At 38.8% G+C, this 22741-nt stretch overlaps 1 protein-coding gene across 1 annotated transcript in view; it reads left to right on the top strand.

Moving 5' to 3' along the window:
• The window catches only part of LOC148409192 (uncharacterized), a 30244-nt gene that overhangs the window by 1552 nt on the left and 5951 nt on the right, over positions 1-22741 (top strand). The window contains 1 exon segment of the mRNA XM_088439616.1: positions 1-1405. Coding sequence (XP_088295742.1) covers positions 1-1405 — 1405 coding nt within the window.

Raw genomic sequence — 22741 nt, 5'->3', positions numbered from 1 at the left:
GGCCTTGTACCTGAAGCTTTTAAGACGGCCGTCATTCAACCATTACTTAAGAAACCTCACCTAGATCCTGAAAATCTCTTTAATTATAGGCCAGTGTCACACCTTCCGTTTATTGCCAAAATTCTTGAGAAAGTTGTAGCACAACAGCTTAGCGATTTTATGATAGACAACAATAGATTTGAACTCCTTCAGTCAGGTTTTAGGGCCAACCACTCAACTGAGACCGCCCTAGTAAAAGTGACGAACGATCTTCTCTTAGCCAGGGATTCCAACAATTCATCAATATTATTATTGCTTGATCTTAGTGCCGCATTTGAAACTATTGATCATCATATTCTTATAGAACGTCTTAGATTATGTGTTGATATCTCGGGATCAGCACTTTCTTGGTTCAGATCTTACATCCTGGGAAGGATGCATAGTGTCTCTTATGGCAATGCGATCTCTGAATCTTTCTCCGTCTCATGTGGTGTCCCGCAGGGGTCAGTACTTGGTCCCTTACTGTTCAATATCTACAGGATTCCTCTTGGTGATATTATACGTAAACATGCTATTAGTTTTCATTGCTATGCTGATGATACCCAACTTTATATGCCCTTAGAAATAACGGATTCGTGCAAGTGCAGTAAACTGGAGGCCTGCCTTGCCGAGATTAAACAATGGATGTCTTCCAATTTTCTGCTTCTCAACCCTAGTAAAACAGAGATGTTATTTATTGGCCCTGCTCATCATCAGGACTTGCTTAAGAATACCACGTTGAACCTGGAAAACTGTATTATTTCCCAAAGTAGTTCTGCAAAAAATCTTGGCGTGATATTTGACTCAACTCTCTCCTTTCGGACACATATTAATAACATGACAAGAACAGCGTTTCTTCACCTCCGCAATATAGCTAAGATTCGCCCTATTCTTTCTCTTGGCGATGCAGAAACATTAATTCATGCATTTGTCACATCGCGCCTAGACTATTGTAACGTTTTGTTTTCTGGACTTCCCATGTCCTACACTAAAAGCCTGCAGTCTGTACAGAATGCAGCAGCGAGACTATTGATAAGGACGAGAAAGTACGATCATATTACTCCAATTTTAGCTTACCTGCATTGGCTTCCAATATACGTGAGATGTGATTTTAAGGTGCTGTTAATTACTTATAAAATTTTACACGGTTTAGCTCCTTCCTATCTTGTCGACTTAGTATCACCATATGTTCCGTCCCGACAACTTCGATCACAAAATGCCGGTTTGCTATTGACCCCACGGGCTAAGAAGAAGTTCGCGGGATCAAGGGCATTTTCCATTCGCGTGCCAGTACTATGGAATGCTCTACTTATGGAAGTTTGCGCAGCCACCTCAGTAGAAATCTTTAAATCCCGACTAAAAACACATTTATATTCAAAAGCATTTAGTGAATTGAGCCTGTCTGCAGCTTTCTTCTTTTCTCTTTTTTTCTTGCCCCCCTCTTCCGGCTGGGAGAGGGCGCTAGCTAGATGGTGAGGGTTGACTTGACCGCCTCCAATGGGCCCTGCGCTGATTAACCAGCGCGGGTTAGGAGATGGGGCGTCTGCGGTCCACCTGGTTGGAATGTGGCATGGTTCCTGCCTAATGACTTTGCCTGCTGTCAAGACATCACTGCACAATATAGCACAATATGTTTTCTGTAATTCATATTGTTTATGTGTATGTCTGTGTTTGGTACATGCAGCATCCACTTGTGGTCCCTTCTGGAGGTTTCTGATTTTCCCCTAATTGGGGTTTTTGAGTTTTTCCTTCCCCTTCTGGGAGCTTTGACAGGGGATGCTGTTGTGTACCTTACACTGAAAGGCATTTGTGAAGCCCTTTGAGACTTCGGTGATTTAGGGCTATACAAATAAAATTTGATTGATTGATTGAACACAACATCAGTAGATGTGCAACCATTGAGCTTATTAAATATCATTACAGCCTAGTATTTAGTGGAAACGTAGGAATTGCTGCAAGAGGTAGTAATGACTGTAAATAAAATAGTGTACTGCTGTGCTCTTCAAACACTGGTCCGCGGACTAATTTTTGTAAAAATGTGTTCATTTTTTTCCACATCCCCAAAATACCTCCCACACTGTAGATTACCTTCCAAAAGGTAATGTAAACACAGAGGCCTCTGTGATTACTTGATTGATAACCTTTATTGTATAACAACCAGCTGTGAACATCAGACTTATCGGAAATGTACGAGGCAATAAGTGGAAATGTGTGAGACAGCAGCCAATGAGAGTCCAGCTTTTCCTCCCCCCCCCCCCCCCCTCCCCCCCCATTCGGTTTACAAATTGAAGACACAAACACAAAGTAAATTAAATGAGACGTAAACAATGACTGGAGCACAACAGATGAGTAGCCATGACTCTGTATCATCTTCTTAGGATTAAACTATTTTAGCAAGAAGAAAAAGTCATAGAGCAAAGCATAAGAATGCAACAGAAGTTCAAACTGGCTCTCCCACGTATCAATAGCAGTTTAGCGGTGTCCAAGGAGCCGTGTAGCTGCCAGAACAAAACAACAATCGAACAAGTCATATTTTGATAATGCAGTCTTCAAAAAGCATGTACAATTTTGAATCGGCCCTTGACGGGTTGATGACTACTGGTGCCGCTTATATCCAAGTGATACAATTGCCTTGTGCAGTTTTGGCCAAATTGGCTGGTAAGTTTTTATTAACAACCACCAACATTAACCTACATTTAACCTGTAACCCACAAGTTGTGGTTTTTGTGTTAAGCAACTTTTTCCTCATGAGTTGAGCCCTGCGGTTTATAGTCCAGTGCGACTTATCTGCTGTTTTTTTTTCCCCACTGGTCAAGCAAATGTGTGTATCTGCTCAAGGAGTCAGTTTATTTAACATCTATTAAATACAACTGAAAAGATGTGAATCAATGGCTGTGCTCAAAAAGAGTTTTAAATGTAATAAAATTATTTTTAAAAATTGTCTAAATTGAATTAAGATTATTAATATTATTCTGCCCTTCAGAAGTGCAGTACCTCCTTTGTTGTTTGAGATTTGTACATAGACTTAGAGCACCCTCTTCCGGTTACTTTGAAATATTGTTTTTCTCAGTAGACGTGAGTTATCCGATGTGGAAGCACGCAAAGACGACAGGTTAATGTTCGAGGATTGCTGATCTTATTTTGTTTTGCCTTGGACGAGAATTGTCTGTAAGTACACAATTTGTCAAAATCATGACACTGTTCATCTGTTTTGTTTATCATTAGAGACATTGGAAATAAGAGTATTTTTTGGTTGTGCATCTTGTTTGTTAGCTCGAGAGCTGCTATGTATCATTAGCTGAGTAGCGGTTTTATTTTTCTAGTTTTACTGCGACCTAAAGAGGTTCATGGTCAATGGCCATTGTTCAAATAAAGCAGAGCAAAAGGAAAGACAGTCTGGTTGTTTGAAACGTTATCTAGCCGTCTAGCTGGCGAAAAACCCGATGCTTCGGAGTGAGGACGGCATAAAGATCTTGTATAAAAGTTTGTGTTTGAAATACAGTATATATGATGAAATACAGAATATAGGATTGTATTAACGTGGCATGAGGTGCTAGAGCTGCCTCCTAGTGGCAGGGGTTGTACCCTGCACCTCATAGCGGTGGCCAATTTACAATCAAGGCCCCGCTATAAAACACAGTCATACTCTTGCTCTTCACTGATCCATTTGCGTAGAGGTCTACTCACTTCCGGGTACCTCCCATTGAAGTCTATCGAGTTACTTAAGGTAATGTCTGTTGGCTGCCGCCTTGTACTATCCCATAGCCAAATTGATAACGTGGATCTCGATTTTAGGTTGTTGTTTAAGTTAGGCCTTGGGGGGCACAACGCAGCAAACTTTTCTTAAATCCAGTTTGATCGGCAACACAGCCGAATGAGCGGCTGTGTTCCTGTCTTCCCCCTGACGTGAGTATCTGCTCTACATGTGTGAGTCTCTTCCTGTGGTGTGTGATCGTTTCTTGTATTTCCCTTTGCAGCGGACATCGAACGTTGAAGCTGCTGCTGCTTTGTTTTAGCTGGTTTTATGGGACCTTCACGTCCGAGCGGCATTCACCTGGTCCAGCCGGAGGTGCTCCACGTCTCAGCCGTCCGCCTCCGTGGATTCCCGGGCGGGAGCCAGCGCCCTCTTCCCAGTTTGAACTGTGATTTGTTTTACTGGACTTTTAACATCCATTTTGGGTTGATTTTAGTATTTAGCCATATTGATGGTTCCTGAAACTATTTATTTACTCGCTTTTAAATTTTCTTTTACAGGGCTGGAACCTCACCTCCAGCGTCACTGGATGAGGGCTTCCAACTTCAGTGTTGGTGATTTTATTTTTGTTGTTTTCACCAGTGCACATGTGCGTGTGTTGGTGTGAGTGTGTTTCACTAGGTGGTGGTTTTAATTGATTGTAAGTGCCTCGCCTCTCCAGTGTACCGGACAAGGATGTTCTAGCCTTATTTAAGTACTCCCACTATTTTTAATTTTTGTTTTAAGAAGGTACAATAAAAATATTGGAACCACACCTCTGCCTCGGACTTGTTGCCACATTGATAATATGATGATTGTATTATTTATGATTGTATTATTTAGGTGCAGAGTGTGCAATGTTCACGAAATTCTTCTATCTATTAAACAATGGGAGACAGAATGCTGTTAAAGAGAGGATGTTGCAGTTGGTCGACAATTTAAAAAATTAAAAAAAAATTAAAACTTTCATATACCATCTTTTTGCATAAATAGCTGATGTTATAACCTGCGGCTCATAGTCCAGTGTGGCTTATCCGTGGCAGAAGATATTTGGGCAATCAATTTGGGCAATTTCTGCTGCTGCGGCTTATATACCAGTGTGGCTTATAGTCCGGAAAATACGGTAATTTAAAATATAATTTAAGGAACCTAGTTACTTAAAAAACACCTTAGTAAGCTTGTGTGCTATATCATGGGCCAGAGAGTGTGTGTTTTTACATATTTGACAGGATTATCCCAAATTAATCACTAATGGAAAAATTTAGCTTTAGAACAATAGCGTATCAACATTTTTTTTCCCTTTCTGCTGTGCATACAATGTATCTTAGTTGCAGGTACAATGTCTGCTTCATTAATCTGTCTCACTTGCTTCAGGATTCCTGTATATAAACCCAACAGATTTAGGATGGAACCCTTTAGTGTCAAACTGGATTAACAGGAGAGAGGTTCAATCAGAGAAGGCTAACTTCGCCATTCTGTTTGACAAGTACCTCCCTTCCTGCCTCAATGCTGTGAGAATGAGGTGAGGGATTTTATTATTTATAGCTTATTCTCTGTATGAAATGGAAGCTTTCCACAATGTCAGCATTCGGTATTAAATAGGCAAGAACTGTGCCAGAGCTGCTGTGTTGGGCTGAAACAAACTGACTTACAATGTGTTTTCACTGTACACAAATAGAAGAGGCAGAAAAGTGGTTATTTTACTATTGTTTTCAGGCCAAGAAGAAAAGGTCATAATGCCAAATAAAATTATGATCTACGAACAAAATTACAGTGAATCCTCACCGTTGGTGGTAAGGACCAAGCCCTGCAATAGATAGTGCAAGTATGTGAGTAATTAAGGCCTTTAAGATGTTTATAAAAATATAGTCTCATTTAGGGCCATTATGGGCATTTATGACCAAAATAATAAACATGTTTTTTTCAGTCGATATTGAAATCAGGATTATTAATCATGGTTATAGATCATCTCTCATCAAACGTCTATTTGTTGCACTTTTTTTTTTTAAACAAGGAGTATATAATCAAGGCTTCAAGGCTTTATACTGAAAAATAATAATAAACTAAAATAAATATAGTAAATAACTAAAACAAATTCACGTAAGACATGGCAAAAACTTGGCACAAAGGGTAACACAGCTAACTTACTGAGTGCAGACCAATGAAAAAAAAAATCTTTGCTTAGAACCAAGCACATACTACAACATTGGGTCTGTAACAACACCTACAACAGCCTAAAAGTCTTTTTACAAGAAAAAAAAAAAACAGTACAAAGTACCAAAATCCTTTTTGGGCATTTCAAACCCACTTTAATCCAATTTTTGCTTATTGAATTTTCCAAAAGGGGTCTCATTTGAAAGCTAGCAATGCATATATTAGGAATCAGGTGATAAACGCATTGCCATTTCAATGTGGTGCTGATGGGAAGCTGCTAAAAGTAACAATCACTTGAAGCGAGTATGGAAAGAATGTCATGGTGGTCGGTTTGCGATTGACCAGAGCTACCCAACACGGCAAGCTGAGCTTTAAATACAAAAACAGAGCCAAGCAAGAGCACTCACCTGGCTTGTAGATAGGCGGTGGGGGAACTTGGGATAACTGGTACGTGCAGCATTTAATTCCTTTTTTAACAGCTGTTGAACTGTAGTTACTGTGCTAAGATAACGATAATGCAGCATTGACAGCACAGTATTTAGCACAGTATTGGCCATTTAATTGTGACATTTAAACTTTTTTATGCTGTCAGATGAGTATTGACGCAAACAAGGGACATGGAACGTAAAAAAAAGAAGGGTGCTGTAGGAGAAAACATTGGCTTTGTTACATCCCAGACAAGTGAAAGTTCTCAGCAGTGTTCTCCTTTGCGGATTCACTGTAAAGTGCACAACAAACTCACTCCCCACTCCTCGCACAAACATTTGAACAAGATGAATGTCAGCAGTTAACACCCGGAGACCGAAAGCCTACCGAATGAGTGTACCGATGTGATTTTTTGTGTTCAGTGTGAACGTACTATAGGCTTGGTTTATGCTTGATGCTTGAACGCTCCATGTGGAAAGAAGACATGCGGAATCTCGTCGGCATGCATTTTGCAGCATTTTATACTCGGTGTGGCTTTTCCCGCAGTCAGCCATAATTTTCCCATACTGGTGGAAGTAAATTGGGCATACAGCAGACAAACAACACTACTCTATAACATAGGTAGAGAATGCTAAGAGATTCAAACAATTGAAATTCTTCCAAGCTTTTTTTTTTTTTGTCAATAGGCTCCTCATCTCTCTCTAGTGTGTCTTCAGAGGATTTTCTCGCATTTTGGTAAGGAAGCCATTCTAAATGTCATTAATTCAGAAAATATGAGAATTGAAACTGATCACTTTGATTCCCATCCAATATTGGAATTAGACCATTTAGAGACTTTCTACCCTTCTACTTTTTACTCTAAACTTCTATCTTTATTATAGCCTTATTCTACTATATTTGTGCTTGGTTTTTTATAACCTTGGATGAAATCTTATTTTAATCAGTTACAGAAAAGAGAAATTGTTTTAAGTGTACTTTTGCATTGTATGTATTAAGAGCCATGTTACTTTTGATACGGTAAATACTTATATTTGCTTTGCTCTCGCTCAATAAATTCTTAAATTCTTTCTTTATTCTATCATCGTCATTCTTATGAACCCTAATTAGAGATCTTCCTAGTCTTCTATAAGTGAATTAATAACATTGCCTACAACTCCGGCACTGCCGTCCTTGGATAAAATATATTTACTCAAAGTTGGTTGAAGTTAGTAAAACGTATCCAAATAGTCATATAAGACTGCTAAACCCTATCTTCGTCTTAACAAGTGCAGTGATCTATAAGGAAAGGAGCTATCACTAAAATCGCGTGACCATTCTACTGTCTCGTCTCTAAGGTTACTCGACGAGGCCGCGGGATGGGGTAAGCCGGATAGATGCTTTAGAACTTGGGCGCTGAGAACCAGGACGTATCCTCTTCGACACCGACTTAAGCAGATGTCCGTCACTTGACATTACGGCGTTAGAGCTGTGCTGGGCTAACAGGACGTCTTGACGCTTTAAACAGAGTCGTTCAGGCCTGTTAGTTGTCCTTAGATTATTAACAGGACTGAGGTAAAAGCAGGTCAGTCATTAATTTATTTGCTACAGGTTTTACACAGTAACTATTGGTGCGATATATACACGTTAACATAGAAAATACCAGGATTTTACTCAAAAATCACAGGTACGGCCTATACATAGGTGTGTCCCATATTTGGGGAATTATGGTGGTGAGTTGGCCCCAGATTTCACACGGTTGCAATGAAGCAATACTGTTATACTTAAGTGCCATCCATCCATCTTCTACCTCTGTCTTCCGGGGTCGGGTAACGGGTGCAGCAGCTTGGGCAAGGAAACCCAGACTTCCCTCTCCCCAGCTACTTCATCCAGCTCTTCTGGAAAGATCCCCAGGCGCTTCCAGGCCAGCCAAGAGACATATTCCCTCCAGCATGTCCTGGGTTCCCAGGGCCTCCTTCCAGTGGGACATGCCCGAAACACCTCACTGGAGAGGCGTCCGGGGGGCATCCTAACCAGATGCCTGAACCACCTCAGCTGGCTCCTCTCAACGCGAAGGAGCAGCGGCTTGACACTGAGCCCCTCCCGGATGACCAAGCTTCTCACCCTATCTCTAAGGGAGAGCCCGGACACCCTGCGGAGGAAACTCATTTCGGCCGCTTGTATCCAGGATCTTGTTCTTTCGGTCACGACCCACAGCTCGTGGCCTTAGGTGAGGGCAGGAATGTAGATTGAGCGGTAAACAGAGAGCTTCGCCTTTCGGCTCAGCTCTTTCTTCACCACGACAGACCGGTGCAGAGCCCGCACGCAACCTATTGTGGGTTTCCAAAGTCACACACAGTTTGATTGTCATGAGCCCACTCACACAAACATGTCTTCAAATGTTAGATTTGGGGAAGCCTTTGTTTGTTTTACCAAAAAGACCTGAGTCAGCTGTACCTCAGCACAATTGGCCGACAGGATATATAAGTGGAAAAGAATGGGGGAAAAAGAGAAACAGAGTAAAGTGTGCCCTCCATGAGAGAAAAATAGAATAATAAAAAATAAAAAAATAAGAGAAAAAACCTGCGCAGGCCTCGAGTTCGGAAGGTAGAGTTTTTGAGATATGCCTGTGATTTAGGGCTCTCTGCAATTTAATTGAAATGTAGCATCTCATTTCTTGGAGCCGTAGCGCGTCTGAGCTTGTAGTGTTCTTCTGAGAGCATAACGGAATTCACACAAAAAGCGAATGACGCTGCCTAGTAAAATACGTGTGTTCAAAACACAACTATGAGAAAGAAGCTTCTTATGTATGCTTCGAGATGTTTTGCAGCGCTATGAGCCGGACATCGTAAGTTATAGAGTATATTAATGAAAAATAAAGAAAAGTGTGTGTAATGAATTGCATTAAAATTGTATGTCGTCATACGTCATTGTATTTATGTCTGTTGAGGCCTATGAGAGAGCTCTCAGTCATGTTAATAATCTTGTCCAAGTGTTCACAATGTGCATGCATGTGTGCGTGTTTGTGTTTTCTGTCTGAGTCAGACCCCCTCACACATACACACCTACGTGTTTTCATGACTTATCGGGTCACATGACAGAAATGCGACAAATGGGTACATGCTTTTTCCATAGTGCTACAGGCTGCAAAAAATATATATATATAACCATAAAAAAAAAATCAGGAACACATTTATCTGTTTGGATTTTGGCTCTGGCTTAATTTTTTTTTTTTTGATTAATGACAAAAATGCGACATGTCAGGACTTTAACAAGTTTTTGTGCATTATTGAGCCCGTAACTTTACACACTTTTGACATTTCATGTTTTTATGCATTGTGAGACCCTCGGATACACAAAAAATTCAAGCGTATGTGATTCATAAAGACCAGCTACTGTAAGAGTAGAGTAAAGTTTCAGCTTGACTTCATTTCTTTTTAAATGCCTACAGCATAACATTAGGAAGAGGCGTCTAATAGTCATTCTCTCCATTCAGGATACCTATATTAAAAATGTCAGATATCCTATGCATCCATTTTCCATACCGTTTATACTCTCTAGGGCACAAGTGTCGAACTCCAGTCCTCAAGGGCCAGTGTCCTGCTTGTTTTCTAACCTCTCTAAAACACACCTGATACAAATGATTAGGATCATTTTCAAGATCCTGGAGAGCTTGCTATGGACCTAATAATTTGAATCAGATGTCTTAGGGAGAGACAACAAGAAAACATGCAGGATACCAGCCCTCGAGGACTGGAGTTTGACACCTCTGCTCTAGGGTAACAAGTGATTCTGTGCAAGGAGCATGGCATACCCTGAACAGCATATGAAGGCTAACAACCAATCATAAACTAAAAACAAAAATTTAATCAACCCATACAGGTTTTGGAATGCAGGAGGAAATCTGAGCTCACGAAGAACATCCAAGGAGAACATGGTGGCCGGAGCCAAGATTTGAACTTAACCTCTTAACTGTGAGGCGGATATGCTAACCAGCTGCTCATTGTGCCAGTTCTAAGGCATTCACTGTAATTATACAAGATAATAAAACTATGCTCTACAGTAAGAAAAACGAAAATTAAATTTTTTGATCAGTACACTTATTTTTATTTTCGAATCATGGACAATTATAAATTGTACCTAGAAAAAGACACCAGAGCACAGAATGGTTTTCCCGTTCCTTCCATGACAATGTAGTAGACTGATGTTTCAATTTGAACTGTATAATTTTTAATCAAATCAGCACATTTATTGTATTTTTGTGATTTTCCTCAGTTACTTATTTGGCAAGTTGTGCAAAAAGTAAATACAATTTGAACAGATCGATGATGCATCAAAATGTTTACCAAAGATCCAATAAGGTTTATTTGTAAATGTTTTCTATTTTTATTGTTCATCCTTAAATTTTATCCCAGAACCTCATATGTTAACTTTTTTTGTGAATACTGTGTTGTTTCAGTTGAAAACTGTGTATTTGCATCTGCTGTAAATAACAAACACCATATGACATAACAAACATGAAACAACATATGAACCAACAAATGTGAAAACAGTACTGACTACCCTACCCTTTATGAACCTGGTAGCCTGATTTAGAACAATAACTTACACGGTTCACATTTTGAAATTCTATCTATTCATGTCCCTTTTTAATGCAACTATCCTGTTGTGAATATAATATTCGATGGTAACCCAGTCTCTGTCTTTCAGCGCTACCGGCTCTGCGTGAAGACTTGGACTCACAGCTCTTTTTACCTGGCACTTTGCAGCTTGTAATGTAATCTAATGTGTCGCTCAACAGCCTTTAATTCATCACCTGTCTACTTGCTTTTCTTCTTACCAGCTGTCAACAAAAACAACAACAAAAAACAAAACAGTCTGAATGAAAAATGAATACTAATGAAAAGCAGGTTTTTGCTAAAGTATAAAAAATACTAACAGAAAAAGATATATTGTTGTAAATAATACAGACACAGAAATGCCATTTAACCTTGCTTTCCATTGGAGCTCTTTGACATTTTCACTTGAAGTGATGTGCGTTGCTGGGACACTTGAAATGATGTGCTTTGCTGGGAATCTGAAAAGATAGTATAGGATACATGTTATAATTAAAGCATCCTAATAGTGCTTTGTCAAAGAAAAATGTTTTTTTATCAGCTCTAGATACATCAATGATTTTTTTTTTAATCGTTTTTGTGGTTCCATGAGGTTGAAAAGGAGGTGTCATGTGTACCGTCCAACTGGGTTGAGGCAGAAATAATTTCCGTGTTGTCAAGCGGGGTAGAGACAGGAGTGTCTTCTGGGCTAATGACGGCGGTTGAGGAAGAAGTGCTTTCCATATTGTTCAGGATGGTTGATGCACATATATTGCTGGTTTTCCCAGTAGTCTCAGGTCTTGTATTTTTGAAAAATGAAAATGAAATAATCTGACTTTTGCCCTTGCCTTCTTATGTGTGCCAAACACACTGGGGTTTCAATACCCATTAACCGTTGAAAAACAAAGAAACACTGTATTACCATTTTTGATGTGAGGCAAGATACCTTTTTTTAATGAAAGTCAGCCATGGTTTTCTTGACTGAATCTTCATCACTTGTGGTTACTTCATCTGGTTGGGTAAAACAATAACTAAACAGTGCCGATATTTATAGTCAAGGCCAAACATGCAACGTTATACTGAAGCTTTATAAACTCAATTTCAACAAAATTTCACCATCAGGATTGATCTCAATGTCAGCCAGTCCTTTCCCTTTCAAGTGAGACAATTTTCCTTTTTCCATTGCCATCAACAATTTGTTGACTTTTGCAAGATGCAGAGTACTCTCTGGAAGCCGGTAGAATTCTCGGTGAACATGGATGTCATGTCCTAGAAATGTGGCAAGTTGATCTATTTTTTGAGCTTACTTGACAATCATTTCTCATTTTCACAAAGAGGTCAATGGCAGTGATCATGCCAGGCCTGAGAAGCACAGGTACCATCATATAAACTACAGACTTTCTGACACATGCAATATGAGGACCTGATTGAACACATGCAGAGGCAATGTTTAATGGCTGAAAAATCCACATTTTTTTTACGCAGTTTGTACTGCCCATTAGATGTCTGCATTTAGGACAAAGGTGAAAAAAATATTCAATGAATGTATCTTTATTATTATTATTATTAGTAGTAGTAGTATCATTATTTCATACATATCAGGACATGACGAGCACTGCTCGAGTCCACATTAGTGCCTAGATGTTTTAAAAGAACACTGTGAAATAAATACTCATCAAATTGGCACACTTCACTATGCAGTTTACAGCTTTCTTTGACAACAACAGTAGAAGTTAGAAGTCAGTAACATGGACTCTGCAGGTGTTCAGTCTTCAGGTCCTCATATTGCATGTGTCAGAATGTCTTGAGAGTGTTTCAATTGACATGATTTTCTTTTGGATGTAATCCTGGAATGTGTCTTCGGATGTTCCCATAATTCCTCTTGTCAGAATTGCACAGTACATCTCTGACAACAGCAATATAGGGACATCGTAACACACACTTCTCAAAGATATGTTCAGACAAAAAGCATGTCACCTGAAACACACTTAAGTCTTTCGAATCCATATATATAAGGACATGACGACCGAGCACTACCTGAGTCCACATTAGTGCCTCGATGTTTTCAAAGAACACTGTGAAATAAATATTCATCAAATCGGCATGCATCACTTTGCAGTTTGCAGCTTTCTTTGACAACAATAGGAGAAGTTAAAAGTCAGTAACATGGACTCTGCAAGTGTTCAGTCGTCAGGTCCTCAAATTGCATGTGTCAGAATGTCATGTGTGTTTCTGGTCACTTGATTTTTGCTGGAATTTAGCACTGAAGACTGTTTTCTAATGTCCTCGTATTGCTGATTTTCAGAGATGGTTAGTCTTTAATTATTCTTAAGTAATATACTCATCCCCATTCCTTCCCAAATGATATATTAGTGAAAATATGTTTCTTGTTTAATTAACTGAACTTGATTGACAGTACACAATATTTCTGACAATGTTTTTTTGCTATGTTGTAGACACCTACTGCTGAAATCTGGATTAAAGCTTGCAAAGACCAAGAAGGGGTTGAGTAGTCTACTTCATACTTCCAAAAGGTATTTACATTTTATCAGTTTACATCTGTTTAATTGTTTACAGCTGTCTTTGACAGCAACAGGAGAAGTTAAAAGTCAGTAACATGGACTCGGCATGTGTTCAGTCGTCATGTCCTCATATTGCTTGGGTCAGAAAGTCATGAGTGTGTTTCTGTTGACATGATATTCTTGTGGATCTAACACTGGAATGTCACTTCAGATGTTCCCATTTTTCCTCTTGTCAGAAATGCACAATACATCTCTGACAACAGCAATAAAGGGACATCAGAACACACACTGTTCAAAGAAATGTTCAGACAAAAACCATGTCACCTGAAACACAATTAAGTCTTTCAGACCCATACATATAAGGACATGACGACCGAGCACTACTAGAGTCCACATTAGTGCCTCGATGTTTTCAAAGAACACTGTGAAATAAATACTCATCAAATCGACATGCATCCCTTATCAGTTTACAGCTTTCTTTGACAACAGGAGAAGTTAGAAGTCGGTAAGCTTTTGACAACCAGATGAAAGATGTGAAAGTGTGAAAGAGATTCAAGACATTTCATTTCACCCAGTCACAATTAAGTAGATGGTTGCCTAAGATATTTTCATGTCGATGCAAATGATTAACAAGAGTTTGCTCTTAAAAAAGAGGTACCTCAATAAATTTTCTTCTACGGTATAATCACTATAAAAACTATAACACTACAGTTTATCATGATAGTTTTTGCCAAAATATAATGTCCTAAAAATGTGTTTTCGTGAAAGGCTTATTAGCAGCTTTGGTCATTTTTTTGTGTAACCATAAGAATTATTTTGTACACAACATACTGTAGCTTCATAGTCATTTATCCACTGGACTTGCAAGCAAGCCTTGTCATCTCCAGATAAAATAAAATGAGCAGCCTCCAATTCAGGACTAAATCTTGTTCGTCTTTGTGGCATGATCTTCAGATGGGTACATAGTAATTAACCAGTAGATCTATAATAAAAAAATAAGTGGCAAAAGATCATTGTTAGGTTTACTGAGCTGACACTTGCCAAACCCAATATTTTAAATAAGAAAGAGAGAAGGCACGTATCTGCTCATGCATGAGGAGAACGAGACAGGACCACAAAGGCTGCTGTACTGCCACGCTCTGAGGCCCTTCCTCGTTCCCCCTAGTTTTACTATTTTAGAGATCACTATGTTACATGAAGGTTAGGGCCCTAAAGAGTAGAAATGCACGGGGGAGCAATATGTGCGGCCCGAACCCAAAATGTTTTAATACACATTTGTGAAATCTGAGCGCGCGCCTGTGTGTGAGTGGCACAATGCAGTATGCAGCAACATGTTTCAGTAAGTCGAACACTCAGGTCCACAACACTTCCTCAACCAACTTCTTCTTTCCGGGAGAGCCTTCATGTGACCCTGGGCCCTGGATGCTGTTTGACAGGGCCCTGAAAAGACTTCAACAACCGTTATCACTAACATGACCCAGAACGCACCTGACATGTGTGTGACATGTAATATCTAATAAAAATGTGTCAAATGTATAATCACTATGTGAATCAACAACAATAATGAATCATCTCAACAATTAAGAACATCTGATCAATATAATTGCTAACACATGATTGATTGGTACACGTGCTTTACTCATCTGAGTACTACTGATTGCTGTATTGATGACTTCAATTAACATGTAAATTGATTGGCACACCATTTATTAATTACTGATTTATTATGCAATAAAAATAAAAGGTTTATTAAATTTCTCCAACAGTCATATTGACACACACAACAAAATTTCATAAAATACCAGTACTTATATTGGATGAAAAAGGACCCATGCAATGAATTTTGAATATTGCCTTGGATCATAAAACATAGTAAATTATGTTTAATTTACATTTACAGAGAATTAACTAGATGAAAAGGCCAACAAAGACAAATACTGTTTTTTCTTTTATTTATTTAATTAGGCTATCTGTACTGACGAATTGATATCAAAGTTATGAATCAAGAAAACATATTTGTGCTGAAATAAAGTGCATGCATAGTTTGAAAAACCTATACTGTTGTTAGGGATGCAGAAAGGTCTCCCAGAATCGTCCCTGCGGCACAACATGTCAACATTACTTTAAGCTAATTAACGAGCTAACTATCTAGCAAGCTAATGAATTAAACTGCTTGCTGGTTGAACTGCTCGCTAGCTAACGAGCTAGCAGTCTAATTTCGTGACAATTCTTTGAGTGGGCATTTTTAACATTCCACAAAAACAGTTTCTACTCTTTGATAAATGAAGGAAAAGCAAGCACTTAGCATTTATTGTGCAGCCATTTACAGTCTGCTTTGGACGTTCTTTACTATCAGCATGTGACTGCAGGCCTAGCTTGGCTGCTTCAAATGTTGAATCGTGTGTAAGTCATTGTAAAAAAAACATGACATATCAGTACCTGCACGGGAAAGTTTGTGACGTCTTTATGGAAATGATGACATATGAGGACCTACACAGTGACGTCAATGAAAGTGTGTGAAAAGTGTGTTAAAGTACAGAAGATGGCCATTAGGTTTCCAAAAAAAAAAAGTGAGTCGAAAGTTAAACACACATACACACTAAATTTCCGAAAATCATGACTTTTCAAGGTGTGGAAGCATCCTGGGAAGCTCTAGAGTGCTGTAGGCAGCACAGAAAAATGAGGACGCGAAAAATGTCCTCATTTTTCCACGAGTCATCATATAGAAGGTGTGTTATCATAAAAATGTCCTGATATGTCATGAAAACAAACACATACACACACACACACACACACACACACACTTTGGCTTCTCTGTGTTAGATGTGCCTGCTGCTTGCTTGTGTTTGCGTGCATACACAAGTAAAATTTGCAGTTACAAGTCTATTGCCAAATTGAGCATGAAACTGACCTCAATTAGTCAGTCAGGGATGATACGTTTTTGAAAAAGGAAAAACAGTGACATTTGGAGTAGTTTGTGGGCCAGTGTTGGTTGCTCCTCAAGGTACTGCAATTGGCTTGAGCGTAGTATATTTTGTTCTCTACTAAATCATGCTCAGATTAATGTTAAATGCATTGTTAGATAGTGTGCGTGTGTGTGTGTGTGTGTGTGTGTGTGTGTGTCTGTGTGCGCGGTTGGAAATTGTGTGATTGTGCGAGCAAGTTAGTGCAAATGGCATTAAATAGAATTGGCATATTATCAAATGACGTGTAATGACGTTTTAGAATTGCAAAATCTTGATAGTCAAAATTTGGGAGTTGATTTAAAAAAAAAAAAGTGAATAATTTCCAAAGAAAAGGCTAATGGATTGGCTATGCTAGAAGTCAAAGCTACATTAAATTTTTTAAATCAAGACAAGACAATTTAAGTATATTCAGTCAGTGACAGAATAAGCAAGAATAAAACTAAGTGAAAAAATATATTAAATATAAAATTAAATAAAAAATATAAAAAATATAAAAAATATTAAATATTAAAAAAATATTAGGAATATTTATACAGGATTAATTTTTAAAAAAAAGGGAAGGCTGGAGTGTAAAATTGTATGTGATTAAAGTGAGCAAGTACATTCTTTCTTAGTTTTACTTTTTAGTTACAGGCAAATTTATCTTCACAATAACTTACATGAGTGTAATTTGTTCCCTAAGGATTTGCTTTTTCATGTAGTTTGATGACTTTTCCAAATTTATGGATCTTTCATGAAATAGGAAGAATACATAAGTTGGGTAGGAAGGCTAATCAGCAACCATCCCTGTAGAACAATTTATGAAGGTAAATCAATGCATCGGCAAGATGTTAAGCAAACCAGAATAATGAAAAAAAGAGTCTTTACTTACAGTGCTTAAATAATACTTTGACATCATAACTAGTGCTGGAGAGAATTTGTTTTTTAGAAATACTGAAAGTTATTGATTAGTTGGATACATTTTGCTGGATGACATTTTTTTCCTCTTTTGCTTGTTAAAAAAAAGAGGGAGAGGAGAGAGATCATTAGGGTTTAAAAAGAATGTACCACAAAGTAAATTAAGTTTTTGCCCGTTTTCAGGGGCTGTGCAGACCTGGAGACAAAGCTAAAGAGAAGCAATTTATGATGCTTTATGCTTGAACAAGTTCTTCAATGGTCATTGGAGAAATGGCAAATGACTTGTTTTTTATTGAGTGCTGATTCTCAAGCTGAAAGTGGTGAATAGGAAAATACTTATGTTAAAGTCTTAAAAAATATCTTGATGTGCAATTGCGTAGGGAACTTTGATTTGGTAAGCTCTGATGTGACTTATGGAGAGGATTTAAGTCGACAGGACTGATGAACACATTTCAGTTCCACAATATCTGAGCCAGCTCCTCAAAAGATGAAGGAGAAACCTGTTTATTCGAATTCTCCGGAATTGTTTTGAGCAAGCAAATTGTGATAGTGTGGTCTGATTTGTGAGCTTGATTCTAATTTAGGACATTTCTAGAGGTAAATTGTGTGTGTTGGGATGAAAGTGACTGACATTGGGCAATCAGATGCTGCATCGGCATCGGCCAGAGAAAAATATGGAAAGAAGTACAGCATTCCTTATAATATTATTTGAGTTCTAGGGAAAAACAGTTTATTTCATTCTACTTTATTCTATTTTGTACAATAGCATTGCACTATAATCTATTCCCAAATATTCTCAATTGATCACACATATCCTATACAGATCACACACAGTACTAATATGACAAGATGAAAATCAGAAGTGGGAGCCTGTGGATGTGCGCCAAGGATAGTGGAGCAGTCTCAACTCCGATGGGATTTGTGAGGTATATTCATGAAGATGTTGACATTATGTTACACGTGGTGGCCGTTCTTGAGGAGATTCAGAGAAGGAAGGTCAAGATAGCAGGTGCAATTGTTTGACAAGACGCCTGTGGGCAGCTTGAGATTATTTAACTTTTAGGTAAAACATTTTGAGAAAATTGGCAGCATTAAGTGTAACACAAGTGTTTTGGATAAAGGAGAATAATATTTTTTGGGAGAATATTTGCACCTCAGTAATATTTGTCATTGGCTGACAGTGAGGGTTTGCTAGGAAAGGCTGATTAAATAAAAAGATGATACTTAAACTGTGAAAATGACAGCAAGAAGTACAGACATAAATTCAGGATGTAAACATCAGAACTAAAAATTAAAAACGGAAACCTTGTTGAATCGCTGGAACGTAAGAGCAACGAGAACTGGTAGTGATACATGGAAATGTGGACACGGAGACATATGGACAGAATGACATGAAAGGGGACTGAACGCTTCATACACACAACTAATGAGACAACAAAAAACAGCTGGAGACAATTGGTAGAGGGAACTTATTGATTAAGACGAGGGGAACAGGAACATGAATTTAGAACAAATTCTCAGAAACAGGAACGAGCAGAAAATCCCAATATTAGCCTGCGACAAAAACCCATAAATTGCAACAGGAGATGACAATTTAGATGTAAGACTATTAGCAGTCGTAGGCTTGTGGCAACTACAGGAATGCATTTAAGACGGTTGGAAGAGGTTAAAATTTAGAGAAAGCTTAAAAGAAGCTCTGTTATGGTGGTTAGGGAAAGTATAATGAATGTGGTTGAGTAAAGGCTAGATAATGGCGAGGCAGCAAACGCAGCCACGACCCGCAGATAGCTATATGTTGGCACATTGAGTGATATTTGTGGAACTAAAACTTATTACACATTACAGGAACATTACTTTTGTTAGACATAAGGATAGAAAATTGAATATGAACATTCCAGAGGGGTTGGATGTGTGGTTCGGACTCCCCTGACACCTTAGATTTGTGGCACTACCCTGGTGGATGCCCAGTTCCCTCGACCGCCTAGTTTGGGGCCCTGGTAGAAACTTGAGCAGCGAACTGGGTAAAACGCAAATAATGCTGGTATTTATATATTGGGAGTCATTTTTTACTTTTGGAAAACTTACTAGGAATTAGAACTGCATTCTGGAATAAATAATCATTTGGTGTGTTATTGCGTATTAATATTAATTCTACTTGGAGTGGGTTAATTTGATTTTGTGGTTAAGTTTGCTAGTGTTGTGGTTGGTGCCCTGTTGACATGAGTGGATGTGCTTCCCCTGGCACTCATGTCAATATGCAGTTCAGTGAACCCACATACGTAGTTCACTTCATTTGGTCTCACACTAGAGGATAGCAATTTCCCAGTCCGGTCCTTAAAGGGGTGCTAGGATGTGAACGGAAATTAAACCTCTAAATGACAGACCGTGCTGCTTTGGGGCTCCCGATCGTTTGTTTGAGTTTTGTCAACAGGTGGTGAATGTTGGCTTGGGGATACCATATGAGGAGGGGTGCATTGAAGGGGTGGCGGCACGCTCATGGGACGACCCCTGCTGGAACGTGACATTCCTGAGGGCCGTCATGAATGACCTGTTTGGGACGCTTTGGGACGTGGTCCATCTTGGAGCCTGACACTGGGGAGGGGTGAAATCGAGCACCCTCCTCCTCCATGTGACGTGCTTAGTCACCTACTCATCTCGTTGGATGCGTCTCATGACAAATGGTCCCTCCGGATGACGTCATGCTGATCATTGGCAGGTGATCAAAGTAAGGGACTGAAGATGCCCATCACGGTCCTTACAGAGACTTGATAATCCTCTGGGCAGTGTTAATTTGGGCAAGACAAGTCGGTCACAAACTCACTGTCTTGTTTTGGTACTTTGGCTGGATGAAGGGACAGGTTAATGTTTATTAATGTGATTATGGATTTGTATGTAGTCGTTTTTATTTGGTTTAGGGTCCAAGGACCCTAAAGGGGGGAATGATGGGTTGTGATCTTGAACTATGGACGCCCCGGAGTGCTGACCGGTTGGGCTGACCACCATGAGCGTTTAAAGTTAAAGCAACTGGCTGAGGGTTGACGTAATATGGTTCTATTTCACTGTCTGGTGATGTCTTATCAGGATAATGGAAAGTTTCAACCCATGTTGTTGTATAACCAAAACTATACAAGCTAAACTTTCAACAATAAAGGGGGGCTCTCACTCTCATTTGTTCAACCAGACTGTGTGTGTAAGTGACTTTAAATTTATGGGTCCTCCACAACAATTTCTAATAGATACATTGCGAAAAGAGTGCCCGTATTTCTTTTTTGTCCAATTTAATATATTGGGAGGTCAAACTCAGCTTTTTAAAGCTTAAAATATCCAATGATGTCCTAACCTTCTATAAAAATGTACTTTACAGTTCTCTTTCGACAATTCCTAAAAGTTTGAGGTCAATGTCCTTTTTTGTGATTTTTGTGCCTAAATATGTTTCTCAGCATTAGAGATTTCCACCCCGTAACATTCAAACTGTTTTAACCCCCACTTCTTATTATCTATAGTTTTAAAGGGGGACAAACATGTTAAATCAGAATATGAATAACAGAATTATATTTTACACATGGACCCTTTTGTCAGAGTCCGTCACAAATAATATATGCTGGCATCCTTGAGACAGTGATTTTATTTTATTTTTCTAATCTGTATTTAGGCTTGTCTAGTTCACACAGTAGAGACCAGTTGAGTCAGATTCTTCATAGACCGCATGCTGGATCATGTCGGCCTATAATGCTTGTTGGGAATGCTGGCACTGGGAAGGCTGTCCTACTTTCAGACAAACTAACATCACTGGACCCTGACAAATATGTAGTTACAAATGTTCCTTTCAACTACAACACCACATTTGCAATGTTGCAAGGTATGACCCCTTGTTTTTATATCTGCTGAAGCTAATTATCTGTGATTTCCTGAAATCGTAGAAAGTAGATTTGGGAATTTATACATTTTTTTATGATTCCGATTCCGCTTTTAGTTTATGTTTAATGATGCAATTCTATATAAATACATTCCTCAATACTTTTCTGGAAACTAAGCATCTACTTTACAGATACGTTGAAGATATAAAATAATCAAGGTACATGTCTAAAAGTAACATGACTTTACAAACTCCAAAAGTGAGGTCTTTTGAGCATAATCAGCATTGACAACCTTTGAAACATGAGTTTAGGAAAAACAAACAAAAAACATACAACTTTGACATTGGCTTACCCTACAGTTGAGCACGTTTAGCAACTGAATTGTAGGTGTATTTACTATGACAGTTGGAGGCAATCTTTTTAACACAAACTTAGTCACATTTTGGGTACATTCATCTATTTGCACTAAAGCATGTGTCGCTTTAGACTGGAGCTGTCATATCTAGGCATGGTGGCGTGCAGAGGTGGAAGGATTGTGACCAAAGATGCAGGAGGATGAAAAGATTGTGCTTAAAAGATAGTGTTTAATGACAAAATAAGGCAGGATCATTGCTAGACAAAAAACTGGGCAAAGTAGCAATTAAACAAGAAACAAAACTTAACTCACGAGAACTGCGATCGGCTGATGGGGCAGAATGAAATGCGAGAGCGAGTAGGAGAGGAACACACAGCGGCGTAGGGAACATGAAGAATGGACATCGGTGGTGTGAGAGGTGCAATGATTTGACAAACGTTACAGAGGGACAGTGACTTAAGTACACAAAAACATGTGACAAACACTCTACAGCTGGACGGAAACATGAGGCAGGGGAACCGGATTGGCTAGCACGCAAGGAGCATGGACACGCGGACAACAGGTTGACAAGATCAAATTAAAGAGACGGAGAAAAAGGCAGACACAGGGGAAACCAACATGAATTTGACAGGTGAAATAAACCAAAAACTACATAAGCTAAATCCAAAAACAGAAAAAAAATCTAGACAGAACGTGACAGGGCAAGTGCAAGTGCTACCAGCCTCTGAGCCAGTCAGAATGCCTCTCACAATGGTCATCAAAATAAGATGACAGAGAAGACATTACATTAATATTAACGATTAGTAACAAAAAGTACATTCAACAATGAGGCAAAATAGCACTAACCGATTCTCGAGTATTAATAGGAGAGGACACTCTAACATTGCCTTTGCTACTGAGTACTCAAGAACATGACAGCCTTTTAAAGTTATTGCATGGCTTGTTTGCAAATGGTTTTGTGTAGCGCCTCTGCTGTCAGGTAGGGCCAGGAAAGCTACTGGGCCAGTTCTAGGTTCGCGGAGTGGCAGTGAGACACCAGAGAGGGAGTAAATAAAGGGTAAAATAAAGAGCCGGTAGTTTAATAAACAATGCAAATCATCAACAAATAATCAACAAACAAAAGACACTGTCCACTGCGAACAGCAATATATATATATATATATATATATATATATATATATATATATATATATATATATACATGTGATATGTTCTCGTTTAAGAAAAGTTCTCGTTTAAGAA

This window comes from Hippichthys cyanospilos, chromosome 17 (genome assembly GCF_059441005.1).
Source record: "Hippichthys cyanospilos isolate Australia breed blue-spotted pipefish chromosome 17, RoL_Hcya_1.0, whole genome shotgun sequence".
In the NCBI taxonomy this organism is placed as follows: domain Eukaryota; kingdom Metazoa; phylum Chordata; class Actinopteri; order Syngnathiformes; family Syngnathidae; genus Hippichthys; species Hippichthys cyanospilos.
This window is presented reverse-complemented; position numbering and strand designations above follow the sequence as displayed.